The 12,907-nt window shown below is 40.5% G+C and overlaps 2 protein-coding genes across 2 annotated transcripts; both read left to right on the top strand.

Annotated features, from left to right (window-relative positions):
* The first annotated feature begins 232 nt into the window (after positions 1–232).
* On the top strand, positions 233–11,883 carry LOC144650988 (uncharacterized). The gene is made up of 6 exons (XM_078510871.1): positions 233–1,234; positions 1,582–2,127; positions 3,008–3,094; positions 7,607–9,289; positions 9,733–10,087; positions 10,846–11,883. Exons 1-6 carry the CDS (start codon positions 340–342, stop codon positions 10,964–10,966), a joined length of 3,687 nt encoding a protein of 1,228 aa, XP_078366997.1. The 5' UTR covers positions 233–339; the 3' UTR covers positions 10,967–11,883.
* Positions 3,687–5,637, top strand: LOC144636162 (uncharacterized). The gene is made up of 2 exons (XM_078495322.1): positions 3,687–4,757; positions 5,230–5,637. The coding sequence occupies exons 1-2, from the start codon at positions 3,687–3,689 to the stop codon at positions 5,635–5,637; spliced, it is 1,479 nt and encodes a 492-aa protein (XP_078351448.1).
* Positions 11,884–12,907: the final 1,024 nt, after the last annotated feature.

The raw sequence follows: 12,907 nt of genomic DNA, 5'->3' as shown, positions 1-12,907 counted from the left end.
ACTTAATTAATTAACGTTTTAGGCTGTCTTCATGTCAGGTTCCCAATAATCAACCTAGATAAATCTAATACTAATGATGAAACCCTAGTGATCGCTATCATTAATACGAGCTTACAATTTCAAATATCTTACGATACCCCATCCTAGAAGGATTATGTGGGATATATAAAAACCATACAAATAATGGCGCTGTGTTCTCGGAACATTGACAACACTGTTTATTTATTTTCAGACGAGTGGTGATGGCTCCTCAGTTTGTGCTATAGAAAGTGGAATTGGTTTGAAATTTGAATTATGAAGTAGAAGGAATCCATATTCCCGTGCCGAGCTCTGGATGAAATGGCCGCTGCCCCAGACCCAGATGAAGTGCTTCGTTCAACAAGAGGAAAAGGAAACTTTCAACGTCTCGCACGGCTTTTAATAAGTGGAGGTACCACACTGCTGAGGGAGTTTTTCGATCAGATTTGTGCACCTAGTAACCTTCCCAATATACTAAAAAGTCCCGCCACAGAGAAGCAGTTAAAATCAGCAAAGCTCAGCAAGCCACAGTGGGACTGTCTGTACCCTTCCCCAGGGGTGTACGGCAAGTCAGAAGATTGCGATGTTACATTGCTATTTAAGTTGCTGAGAACAATATGCAACCTCACCCCTCCTACGACAGGCTGGGATTTCCCACCAGCGAGTACAGACCACAGTTTAGCTGCAGATTTGGTCAGAATTAAATATTACCGCAACTCAGTGTATGGTCATGTGAACCAAGAGATGGAAATAACAGATAAAGAGTTCCCACAACTTTGGCAAGAAATCGGAGATGCTCTGGTGGCAATTGCCGGAAGAATCAGCCCTGCAAAGAAAACTGAATGGCAGGAGGCCATCAATAATTTTTTAAAAGATCCTCTCACAACTGAGGATGAAAGAAATGTAGAGGAACTGTGGAAGTGGTATGAAAACGACACAGACGTTAAGCAATCCATAGAGAAATTTAAGACCTCAACTCAAGAAGACCTGGAACGTTTGCAGACAAATATAAAAAGTGTCCAAAGCGGACAAAATGAAATAAAAGATGTTGTCGTAGAGAAAGTTCAATCTTTAGAGACTGCAGTTCGAGAGGGAGACCAAGATGTCCAATCCCTAGTTCGGGAGGAATTCCAAGACATCAAGGATAAGATTGAGAAGGTGCATCAATCCATAAATGGGCTCCGTTCCCCAGCTGGCGGCTCTCAAGCATCTGGAGGTCAGTTAAAAAATGACTTTTTTGTTTGTAGACGTTTGAACCATGTTGTTAAAAAGTGCACTTTTGTATCAGTTCATGACTTGCCATGCAGATTTGCAGATTTGGATAGGTCAACCCAAAGAAACGGCTGCAAACGTGCCCATGTTACGGTACAACAGTTAAATTTAACTGGCTTTGAAAAAATACAGGATCACACATTTGATGTTTGCCTACTTTCTGTATAGTCGTTTAGCTCATCAAAGTCTTCCTTTGTAATGGTCCATCTAAGAATTAGGTTTGTTTTTCTGTTTTAAGTATTGTCGTCTTCCAGATTTAGTAAGTTAATTAGAAAAAATGTCTCCCAACAGTTCAAATTCGACTGCGGATGGATTGTGAGACCATCTCAGGCACTGGTACTAGAGGAGGAGCTTCAGAGGTAGTAACAAACTCACGGGAACCACAACCAAGTGTCCAGAGCGCACCCGCAAAGCCGATAACACCCAACCAACAACAAGCATCACCCGTGGCAGGTATTGAAGAAAATGCCGCATATTCAGGCCTCCCCCCCACACAAGGAGTTTTGAATTTCATAGCGCACAAGTACTTTCAGGCTGTTGACCCATCTAAGCCAGAGGAGTTAAATGGTTTTCTACAGTATCTGCGGGAGGTGCGCAATGTGCTTTTTGTGGACGCTAAGCCAGGGAGTTTGATAGTCACACTGGAATGCCGTTCTTTGGAGATAGTGGAAGGACTATGGAACGACTATTGTTCAGGACACTTGAATGAAATGGCGCAAAAATTCCTTGTGACAGAAGACGTTCTAAAGGAGTTTGGCCTCACGAAGGTGACTCTCACGACAACGATTTCGGAAGAGGAATACAAAGATTGTCGGGAGTATTTCTTGCAACGTACAGGTAAATTTGAAAGTTTATTGTACTTTTAGTACCTAAAGAAACTAGATTGTTTTTCATAGTTTTGTTTTGTTAAATCGAAATCAAACGAGAACGTAAGTACATGTAAGCAAGGATAGAGGGATGAGAGTTGGGCGAGATGGTTAACAGGAGTCATGGAAAGAAATGATGTAATCTCAAGATTGTTTCTTTCTCATTCTCTTGCAACTCTGATGCGCCGGTTAAACGATCAAAAACTACCGTTCTCTCATAAAAATATCAGCAGGTTCAAATTCGGTGGCGAAAGTTTGTCTCGGGAGCGATAGTTTATTTTCTAACCAACTCTCGTCGATTCGTTGCCGTTTGATTCTGGCTTAATTAAATGCAGTAACTTTAAAAGAGCTGCAAATGACAAATAATGTGGGATGGCTTAAAGTGACGTTTGTTTTGCAACGCACATCGCTACCTTAGCAAGGAAATATGCTGTTTGGACAACTAACTTTATAATGAAGTCTGTGGCTGAGCAAGCGGTTTTTTTGCTCTAACAACAGGTGTCCACAAGTCGTCATAAATTCAATCCAAATTCTGACCTAGCCGCGTGGGGCTAAACTTTTTTATGGACGAGTTATCCCGTCGGTGCTATTGGGACATTGCATATTGATTCATCACAAACTTATATTAGTTCATATTTCAAAATGTTAGTGGCTGTAAACCAATAGCTGTAGTTATGACAATTTCCACGAAGAGTAACTGAAAATGCGTTTTTACTGGCACCAAAAATATATCAACGTATTTTAGGTACAAATAAGACCGATAGGTTGTTTAGAAACCTAAGATAGGAAGCTTTTCATGAAACTGCCTTGTCGCCAGCAAATTTACTCTCATACTGAACTTTTAATCGTAGGTTGTGGCTACTCTAAAGATGCAGAAAATAAAAACGAGAAAGAAAAAGAAGAAGAAGAAGAATGCTTAACATCTGAGTCTACAGCAGGTATTACATATTTTTCAACATTTCTAGCTGGCGTCATGTGGTAAACAGTCTTTCTTGCGGAATACCCACAGTGCATAATTGTTTAATGGATTCTTAACGTTTGGAGGTTTTAAAAGCAATACCGAGCTAGGAGATCAGCCCCCCCATGGCCGCGTCACAAAAATACCAGAAACAGCTACATCAACATATCGCGATACCATTCGAATTATATCTTTGATAGACGTTATTTCTAGTTAATCAATGTAGCTAGCTTCTTTGCCACATCAACCTACTTCTGTATTAGACTTTCGAGAAGCCCATTCCAAGTCTTCATTATGAGATATCTTCTTTGATTTGAAACCTGTTTGTCAGTAGCCTGCGAACGCAGACGTATTTCCGCCTGTCGTTTCTCTCCGCCGAAAAATAGCGTCTGCGAACCCGAGCCACAAAACGATTTCCGTGACGTCAAATCTTTTGTTTTTTCTTCGGCCAATCAGATGCGGCGATAGAATGAGACTCGAATACTCCGCGCGCGGCTCCCTCGCAAATACATTTGGCGGGAACATCGAGCAACAGGCGAGATTTCCCGCTATGGCATATGAAACAATCAACCATGGATGAAACTCCGAAAAAGGTTTCAAATGATGCTGAAAGTTGCGTTCTTTGTAGAAAAACCTTTGCAGTTAGAAATGAGAAGGTTAATGTATTCGGAAAAAGCGCTTTGGACATTCCTGCACTGGTGAAGCATGCAACAAACGTAGATTTGTCTGTGTACGTGGACCACCAAAAGCTGGCAATTTGTCGCACTAAGTGCTATAATCGACTCGTGCGATTAAAAAATGCCCAACATAAACTAAGCGAAATCGAGGAAGAAATCCGCAGAGATTTTGACGGTAATGTGCCGTTTCGAGTCAAAAGATTGGCGAAAGATTGCAGCAGCACGCCGGAGGCGAAGAGAGGTCTGAACTTTGGCGAACCATGTTCCACTGTTTCATCCAGCGGCGTTTCGACCACACCATCCGTCACCACACTTGCAAACCCCGGAATTTTTTTAAGTCCGATCCCTTCTACGTTTCTCACGCCTGTGTTTGCCCCACCAAACTTGGTCCATAGAGCCTTCGTTGGTATCAGCGCGAGCGGCACAATGTTTACGTCTACACCGCGCCGTGAAGAAGAATCACACGAGTCGAAGGTTCCGAAACTACAGGAAAGGGAAACAAAGGTTTACCTACGAGTGGAATACCCAAGCAAACCCATTCATAAAGAGCTAAAGGACGATTATGCAGTCATTGGTAAAGCGATCGCGTACGGTTCTCCCCAGCGAATTGCACGAGCGGTGTTGAAGAGTGAGACACTAAAGAAATTTATTGTCGAGAAAGTGTTACAGTTAATGACCCTTCAAGTGAATGGGCTATGTTCAAGACGACAGCCCTCAATGCTCAGAGCTACAACGAAAGAAAAGCTTACAGAATTCGATTTCAAGGGATTGTGCTGTGAGTGGAAGGAAAGGGCGCCTATCTTCTATGCGTTTTTAATGACATGTGCAAACTCAAGGAAGCAAAACAATCCGGAGTGGTTGCCCAGTGTAGCAGTGTCAGGCTCTATCCTTCTCAAGCAGCGAAATTCCCACATGAATGGCTGTGCTGCAACCCTTGGTATTCTACTCAAGTCGAATTCTTTAGAGGTGAGACATCTGGTAGTTTTTGAGGATTACGTTTTATCTTTGTACAATCTTGTTACATGTTTTAAAAACGTTTAGGTCTGATTTTATGAAATCCTCAAGTCCTATTGACACTCAAGCATACAATACAGTCTATAGGAATGAAGGGTATGAAAAGTAAGAACATAAACTTGCATTAAAAAAATTATAATGTAATTTATTTTTTGCCATTACAATACTTTGACTTGGAAAAGACCTGTGTGCAGTATTGTGGGTATAGTAAGTTTTATTTTTACATTAAAGCTACTACTATCACTGCAGAGTGTAGTTTATAAATTTTATTTATAACTAGCCATGGTGTATTGCAATTCGTCCGTTTTGCTTGGTTAACAGGCAAAAGAATATGTAAATAACTGTAAATAATTGAGCTGAATGGTGTAGTGTTATTAGTGACCCTTTAAACAGCCTGATTTGCCTTTTCTTTTTTTACATATAGTCAACATTAAATCGACTTGCGAAGATGAAAGTGACATGTTCAAGTGATAAAGTTCGTGAAAAACTGGATGTCCTTGGAGAGATGCATGATCAAGCAGTTGTAGATGTGCAAAAAAACATGTCAGAAGGTCATCAAACTGTTGCAGAAAAGGAAGCAGAGGTTGCCACGCTGATTGAACGATGTGGGAACACTACTGGGCATATTTGCACTGAAATGTGTAATCAACAAATGGATAGTGTCAAGACAGAACTAAAGCAAGCCAAATTGAACTTAGATTCTGGATTTGCTATTGTTTTCGATAATATTGATGGAAAACTGGAAAGAAGACATATGAGCAAAGACAATCAAAACTTTGACTTCCATTGGGTGAACCATAAAGTTGTAATGAACAGAATTGAACTTAATTGAACTTAATTTAAAATTTATAATTTTTTTTTATCGGTTTAACACGGAAACACTATTGGTCAATTTGCAATTTGGGTGGCCCTTGGTTGGAGTTGTTGCACTGCAAGTGTGTTAAATAAATATTTTACCAAATGTTCATTCCTTCGTATTATTCTTTCAGATTTGGGAAGTAAAAAGTACTAAATAAATGGGTTGTGCTTGATAAAGTTCACACTTCACTGTACTGAGACAATATAAGCTTATTATATAAACCTTAGCAAAGAAGTGTTACTGATCTAGCCTACGAGAGCTTGAGTACTATCTTGGTTGTTATGGTCCCTGTTCGCCAGCTTAGTCACAACTTAACAACGTAATCAAACGTGAAAACAAAATCAGACGGCCGCATTGCTTTCTGAACCCTAGCAGCAAACAAAGGCAAGGGCAGAAATGGAGTAAGACTTGAGAAAACGTGCCATGCATTTCTGGCAAGTGAAGGTGATATGAGATATTTCCTTTCCGCTCAACTGAATTATAGAAATCGTCTAGAAATTATCATTTGTGTTAACAGTGTGATTTGGTTTGAACTTCAACCGAAGTTATTACAAAAACATAGAAAAATCTCTGCAGTAGTTCGTGCTCCATGGTCCGTGAAACTAATAACATGTTCGTTTCAACAGTGAAAGTGATAACTTGTTCGTTTCAACAGTGAAAGTGACAACTTGTTCGTTTCAACGCAGAGTGCTGCTCACTAGTTTATTTTTCAAAAAATAATCATTCTTATTGTCTTTTTCAGAAACCTGAAAAATTAAAAAATAAAACAAAAACTTACCAGTGACAAATAACGTGGGCTTCGTCGACAGCAATGGCTCGAACCGATTTTTGATACGTGTCACTTTTAAGCATCTTTCGCCATCTTGTGTCACCGAGCCAGGTTTCTGGTGATCCGTAAACGATCGAATAGCGGCCGTTTTCGATATTACCTCTCTCAGTCTCCAATGTGTCGCTATTCAGTGATATCACACTTATACCAAGGGACGATAAAAGGCTCACTTGGTCCTTCATCAAACTCACAAGAGGAGAAACGACGATCACAATGTTGTTCTCACTGTTTGCTTCGAGAGAAGCATACAAAACAGGCAACGCTTGAAATACAATCGACTTTCCATATCCAGTTGGAAGATTAACGAAAATGTCTTTCTTCTCTTTCACAACGTAATTTAAGGCGTCTATCTGATGTTCATTTAACTTATTGAACCCGAACACTTCACAAACTTTCCCCAGCGCAACTTCCATTTCTAACCCGCCATTGTCCGCCATTGTTTTCCCCACGCAATCGCGCGATACTCTCGCAGGCTACACGCGTGGCACTTCTGGACTTTTCTGAGCTTAACTCTGATTGGCTTAAAATTTTGACGTCACGGAAATCGTTTTGTGGATCGGGTTCGCAGACGCTATTTTTCGGCGGAGAGAAACGACAGGCGGAAATACGTCTGCGTTCGCAGGCTAGTTTGTCAGTAGATTGCTCAAGAATTCCCTCTCGTTACACTTTTAATTAAAAGCCTGAAAGGGCTTCTTAAATTTGTCAGTCAAGTTAAAGAACCTCTGCAGTCATCTATTTTAATACAAAATAGTGTAAATTGTGTTTACAGCAAAACATAGTAAAAGTATTCTGATTACTTTATTACCGAGCTTAAAATTTACCATCTTTATTATTATTTACTACAAACTTGATGATTTCGACATTGCTGATCCTAGCAGTATGCAGGACGCGTGTCACATATCAACCTAGTAAATGGCCCAGCTCACAACGAGTCTCTCGAAGCCCAGTTGGTTAGAACGCCCAACCGGTACTTGGGAGGCCATGGGTTCGATCCCCGTCGGGGACTAAGATTTTTTCTTTGTCCCATGCTCGAGTCATGTTGAACACCTCATCTTCATTATTTATTACCGAGCTTAAAATTTACCATCTTTATTATTATTTACTACTTTACAGGCGTTTTGCGAAAAGTGTCTGGTCTCCCGCGTCCTGTTCGACATTTCGTCAACCGCATGAGAGAACTTAGGGAAATAAAAAAATACCTTAGCCCAGACCCACAAAACGACTGCAGATGTGTCCTGGTTCATGGTGCCATCGGAATAGGGAAAACCACCACTGCTATCAAGGCGACAAACGAGATGTTGGATACCAATCCGAATATCGTTGTCGTGTACGTAAATTGCAGATATGTGGCCTCATTTGTTGATCTAGGTGAGAAGATTGGCTATCAGCTCCACCATTTCCCATTTGACGAGCAAATTTCTGAAATGAAAAGGCGGCTAATCAATGAAGAAGAGTTCTACACCATACTGTTTCTCGACAACTTTGAATTTTTACTTCACTTGGGTGACAGTAGGAGTGCCGAGAAGCAATCTAAAATGCTAATGGAAGAGTCGGGGATCATGAAGTTCATCACAGAAATCGCGACAAAGTCAAGAAAAGTGCGTTTGCTGGTCACCTCATCAGAGAATGTTGATATTCCTGCAGCAAGTCAAGAGCGAATAAAGCTGCTTCCCTTCAATGAAGAAGACTCATTCCAACTGCTGAAAAATGTGTACGGTGATACCCCAATTGCAAAAGAAACTGCCTACAAAATAGCTCAATTTTGTGGCGGTATTCCACTCGTCCTTTGCACCTTGGCTTCGTGGCAGGACCACCCATCGGATCTTTTGGAAATGTTGACGAAAGCAGACCCGAAGCATGCATTTGAACTGCTTACGAGGATTTCGACTGCATCCGAAGATAACAAGATAAAGGTCTGTCTCGATGCTTGCTTTAACAGACTTGATGAACCTATGCAAGACACTCTCGTGTCCCTGGCTCTCTTCAGAGGGCTTTTCACTTTGCAAAGAGCTGTTGATGTCTTCCAGTCGCCTGAGATAAAAACTACCATATCAGAACTGGCACGGCGGTCGTTTCTGGAACAGAACGTCCTTGACCCTACATCTCCTTGCCAGTATAGTCTCCTCACCGTGATTAGTCTTTATTGCCAGAATAAGGCCCTGGAATCACGTTACCGCAAAGTGTTTTGCAATGCTCGTAAGTTGTTTATCGATTACTACCTTACCTTTCTTGAAGAAACCTTCAAGACCTTCTTCAGCACTGAAGTCTCGAAAGCTATCATCGCATTTCGGCAAGAAGACGAAAACATCTCGCAGCTTATTGACTGGTTTGCTGAAAATGGTGCTATGGATGAAGGTCAAGAGCGAAGGTGCATCGATGTGTTTAATGACGTGGGAGAACTACTCGCAAAGATGATGGGAAAGAAGAAGTTCGACACGATATTTAACATGTTGAGAAAGAAGTGTGAAGAAGCTAAGGATCAAAAGAGATTAAGTGAGTGCCTCACCTCCCTGGGGATCAAAGAAGTGTTCAGCTGCTGCTGTTCACCGGGTCTGTGTTATAAAGCCGCCGCACGAGCCAAAACGTATCTGATTGAAGCCGACAGAATCCAGAGTTCTCTTGGCATCAATAATGGTAACAGTCGAGCTCAGTGTCTTGCCAAACTCGGCCGATGCCTGGTAAAAGAACACAACCTCATTGAAGGGAAAGACAAGATCCAACAAGCAATCGACATTCGAAAGGCACGCGGAGACGAGGACATTGTTATGCTTGGTGCAACATACAATGATCTTGCAGGTGCGTGCTGTTCCTTTATTTTGTCTTCTTTAGGTTCTAAATATGACCTCTGGTCGTAGGGGTTTGATACCTTTTTTTTTTACTGAATCACAATTTAAGATAGAAAGAAGCATGCTATATTAGTTCCGTGGTGTCACCAGTACCTTACTCGTGCACGCAGCCATATTAACAGAGGAGAAGCAGCAATGGACAGCTGTTTCGTCCTTGAAAGACTTTAGTTATCAGTATGGCATAGCTCATTAATATATTATATATACCCTAGTGGCGGCTAGAAGTGAGTAGAACCGCGGAGCCGAGAAGTACCTCAAATAACGCAAAGCTGTTGTAGTGGGGTTTTTGCTGTTTTGACTTAATCCTATCTTGGACAGGGGTGTCATTGCAGAAATAATTATCAATTAAATTGCTAATTAATTATTAGACGTATTTGTAAATTCTATTTCTAGTGGCCCTCTCTCTTGATCAAGAACATCGGCAAGCTATAGAGGTCAGGGAACAACAAACCATTCCAATCTACAGAGAAAAACTTGGTAACCACCCCTTCACGGCAACCATCCTCAACAACCTGTCGAACAACTATTACGCACTGGGTGAATATGACAGCGCTAAACAGTATTCTGAGGAAGCGTTGAAGATTCGACGTGAGTTGCTGAAGGATCATTATGACACGGCAAAGTCTCTGTTTGACCTTGGTATGGTGCACAAAAAGAAGAAAGAATTCAGGGAAGCGAAATTGTACCTAGAAGATTGTGCAAGCATGCAGAAGGTGTTGCAGAATGACGACATCATGGATCTTGAACGGTAAATCGCTGCAGTAGCCCAATATCTTAGATCATATCTGGCTTGTTAAGTGTTGTGAAATCGTTGGAAAACAAAATAGTCCTTTGACCTTCCCAGCTGTGTCAAAAACACACACACATATACAATTTATGTCGTATTATCACCAGCTGTAGATGCTGTTAATGGGAAAGCGTATCTTTGTCTCATGATAAGACACTCTTTTTTGAGCATGACATTTTTGGCCATAAGGTATCATTTTTTACGGATAGTGCTAAAATGTATTCAAAAATCTCAGTTTTGGGTTTACTCTGTAAAACCTTTCTTTGTTTTGAAGATATTGTTTCCGTGCTCTTTATTATTTCGCAGTTCTTGGTCATTCTTTGTTTCATGTCAGTGGTGACTATAACAGGTTCTTACAGCGAGGATAGGATCTGTAGTCTTGGCCAAAAGTCCTTGGGTCACTTAATATAATTCCAAATAATTCTCCTAAAGCTCGCGAGTACTGTATCATGTAAATTAGTGCCCGAATAGGTGCGGTAAGAAATGCCGCGGTAATACAGTCCGTCGCTTACTGTTTTGGGTGTAGAGAAAGGGGAAGAGAATAAGAGAGAGGAGCTTAGAAAAGAAATGGCCAGATCAATTTCTTGATTGGAAAAAGTATGATTGACCTGTATTCTTATTGTAAGTTATTTTCAACATCTTCAAGTCTTGATGCCCTCTATTATGGTTGCCACAGCTCATACTGTAAGTAACGTCTTGTGCAACCTTTTTTCACACAGAACCAGAGATGAACTGAAGGACGTTGTGCGCATCCTCCTTGCATTACAAGAGCAACTGAGAGATGAAGTGTCCAAGGTGGCAGCTCCCAGTGAAGCTGATAGTTCAAAAGAAAAGAAATAAAAATAATCCACGTAGTTCTTTACATGATCGCAACAAGTTACAAAGCAAAAAAGATAGCAAGAACAATAAAAGATAGTAGGAACAATAATTACGGTAGATAGCTTCATTTTTTTTGTTTTGGCTCATTTGGAGCTACTTTCCTTTGCACGGTTGATTAACAAGTACTTCTTTTCAATCATCAACTTAGAGTTGTGGTCTTCCCTGGATGTCAAGCTTCTATGACAGCACGTCATAATTATGGATGTAAACAATATTGATATAAACTCGTAATATTGATCAGTAGCTTTTATATTTACGCTTCAAGTAACCTAAGTAAGTGGATTATAATATTCAGACTCAGAGAGCTGCTACTTTATGACCTTTTTAGATGTTTTTCGTCACTTTCCGAAAATAGGCAGAATTACAATTCAAGTTGTACAGGTGTCTGCACCTGCCTTTAGGACAATGCGAAATACGAATAAGCTTAAGGCTGCAATATCCCAAGGTGTTTACTCTCAACGAATTTACTCTCAATTTTCACAGGTTACCTAAGCATACTGAGTTGTAGCAGACACTCATAACTATTGGTTCCTGAACTGAGCAAGAGACATTTGCATGCACGTTTCGACCGATGGTGAGTTTTTGGTCGTATGAACAGTGTTGGCTACAATTCGTATATAAAACTTGTCCCTAACAGTTTGAGTTCTTGTAAGCCAGTTTATAGTCAAGAACACCATTAAATAACATGTTATTTTGCGATGTTATGGTACAGTTGATAGAAAAAGATCACGTGAGGTAGCATAGCATTGTATACCATTGAAAGGACATTTCTTATTACTCAATTACGTTTCAAAGTAAAAGTAAAAGTAAAATAACTAATCACGAGGATTGTGTAGTGAATATATTATCTCGCTCATTGAATAAAGTTCATTTAAATAAGGGCAATGAAAGGAGTCACTTGATCAATGACTGCTCTACAGGTGCTAATGATTTTACCGGTTAGATTTACCACTTAAATGGTTATTTCTTGAGTTTTACAAAAATCAACCGAAAACAGCAAAAACGAGGAAACTTCTGAAGTACTCCAAAATTTCCGAGAGCTATTCTGGCATGTTTACCATGTATTTGATTTTTAAAATCATTTCAGAAAATCCGAATATTTTTGCCTAAGTGGTAAGCACTCCACTTCTCCAAGGGATAAATTTAAAAAAAAAAGTGAATTGAGATTCAGACTATAAGATGTGCGTCAAGGTCATCATGAACTCACCATTGAACATCACGTTCTTTGCTGACTCTAGTTGAGAGCCCGAAAGGTAGCAGGGCAACTCTCGAGTTCAATCCCTGTCGAGTTCAATTCTCTGCAATCCCTTGTTTTCGTGTGGAGTGGGGAACGTAAATTTGCTTGCGTAGGATCACATGCCCAAAGGAAGAATTGACCGCATGTCCAGGGACCCTGGGGACTATCATGACAAGACGCAAGCCTAAGATACGAGAACATTTGAAATGACCGAACTTTGATCCGGACTAAAGATAAAACAATAGAAGTCACTGACAGATCTCACAGCAAAAATTGCTTGTACGCTTTGGTAAATGAACGCGTAATGTCAATCACACGTCAACGCCTTGCACGCTTAAGAAACCCAGCCGCGCGATTTAAGCGCAATGACTTGTACAATATCAATCGCTTCCAGCAATTTACAAGGCGAATGAAAAGCAATACATTGTAAAAGCTTTTGGGAAATAACGGGTGCGTTTTCAATTAGCCCTGCTCTTAAAAATCTTACGAACAGTTTCCCAATAAAGCTGTTTTAAAAACATTACCCTGTTTAATTATTTATTTTTTGCTTGGCGGCTCGTACTTGGCGGTCAGATTCTCTACACTGATAAAAAAGATAGGAAACAATAGTGGAAACATCGAACCAGATGAGGCGTTAGTAGTCCTTGTGTTACCTCGATCTGTTT

Source organism: Oculina patagonica, chromosome 1 (assembly GCF_052425735.1).
Source record: "Oculina patagonica isolate OP01 chromosome 1, crgOcupat, whole genome shotgun sequence".
Lineage (NCBI taxonomy): Eukaryota > Metazoa > Cnidaria > Anthozoa > Scleractinia > Oculinidae > Oculina > Oculina patagonica.
The sequence above is the reverse complement of the archived record's forward strand: the minus strand, read 5'-3'. Positions and strand labels throughout refer to the sequence as shown.

Coding starts and splice junctions, on each gene's coding strand:
- LOC144650988 (XM_078510871.1), top strand. CDS start 340: ATGGCCGCTGCCCCAGACCCAGATGAAGTGCTTCGTTCAACAAGAGGA. Junction 3,095..7,606: donor AACATCTGAGTCTACAGCAG/GTATTACATATT, acceptor ACTACTTTACAG/GCGTTTTGCGAAAAGTGTCT. Junction 10,088..10,845: donor GACATCATGGATCTTGAACG/GTAAATCGCTGC, acceptor TTTTTCACACAG/AACCAGAGATGAACTGAAGG.
- LOC144636162 (XM_078495322.1), top strand. CDS start 3,687: ATGGATGAAACTCCGAAAAAGGTTTCAAATGATGCTGAAAGTTGCGTT. Junction 4,758..5,229: donor TCAAGTCGAATTCTTTAGAG/GTGAGACATCTG, acceptor TTTTACATATAG/TCAACATTAAATCGACTTGC.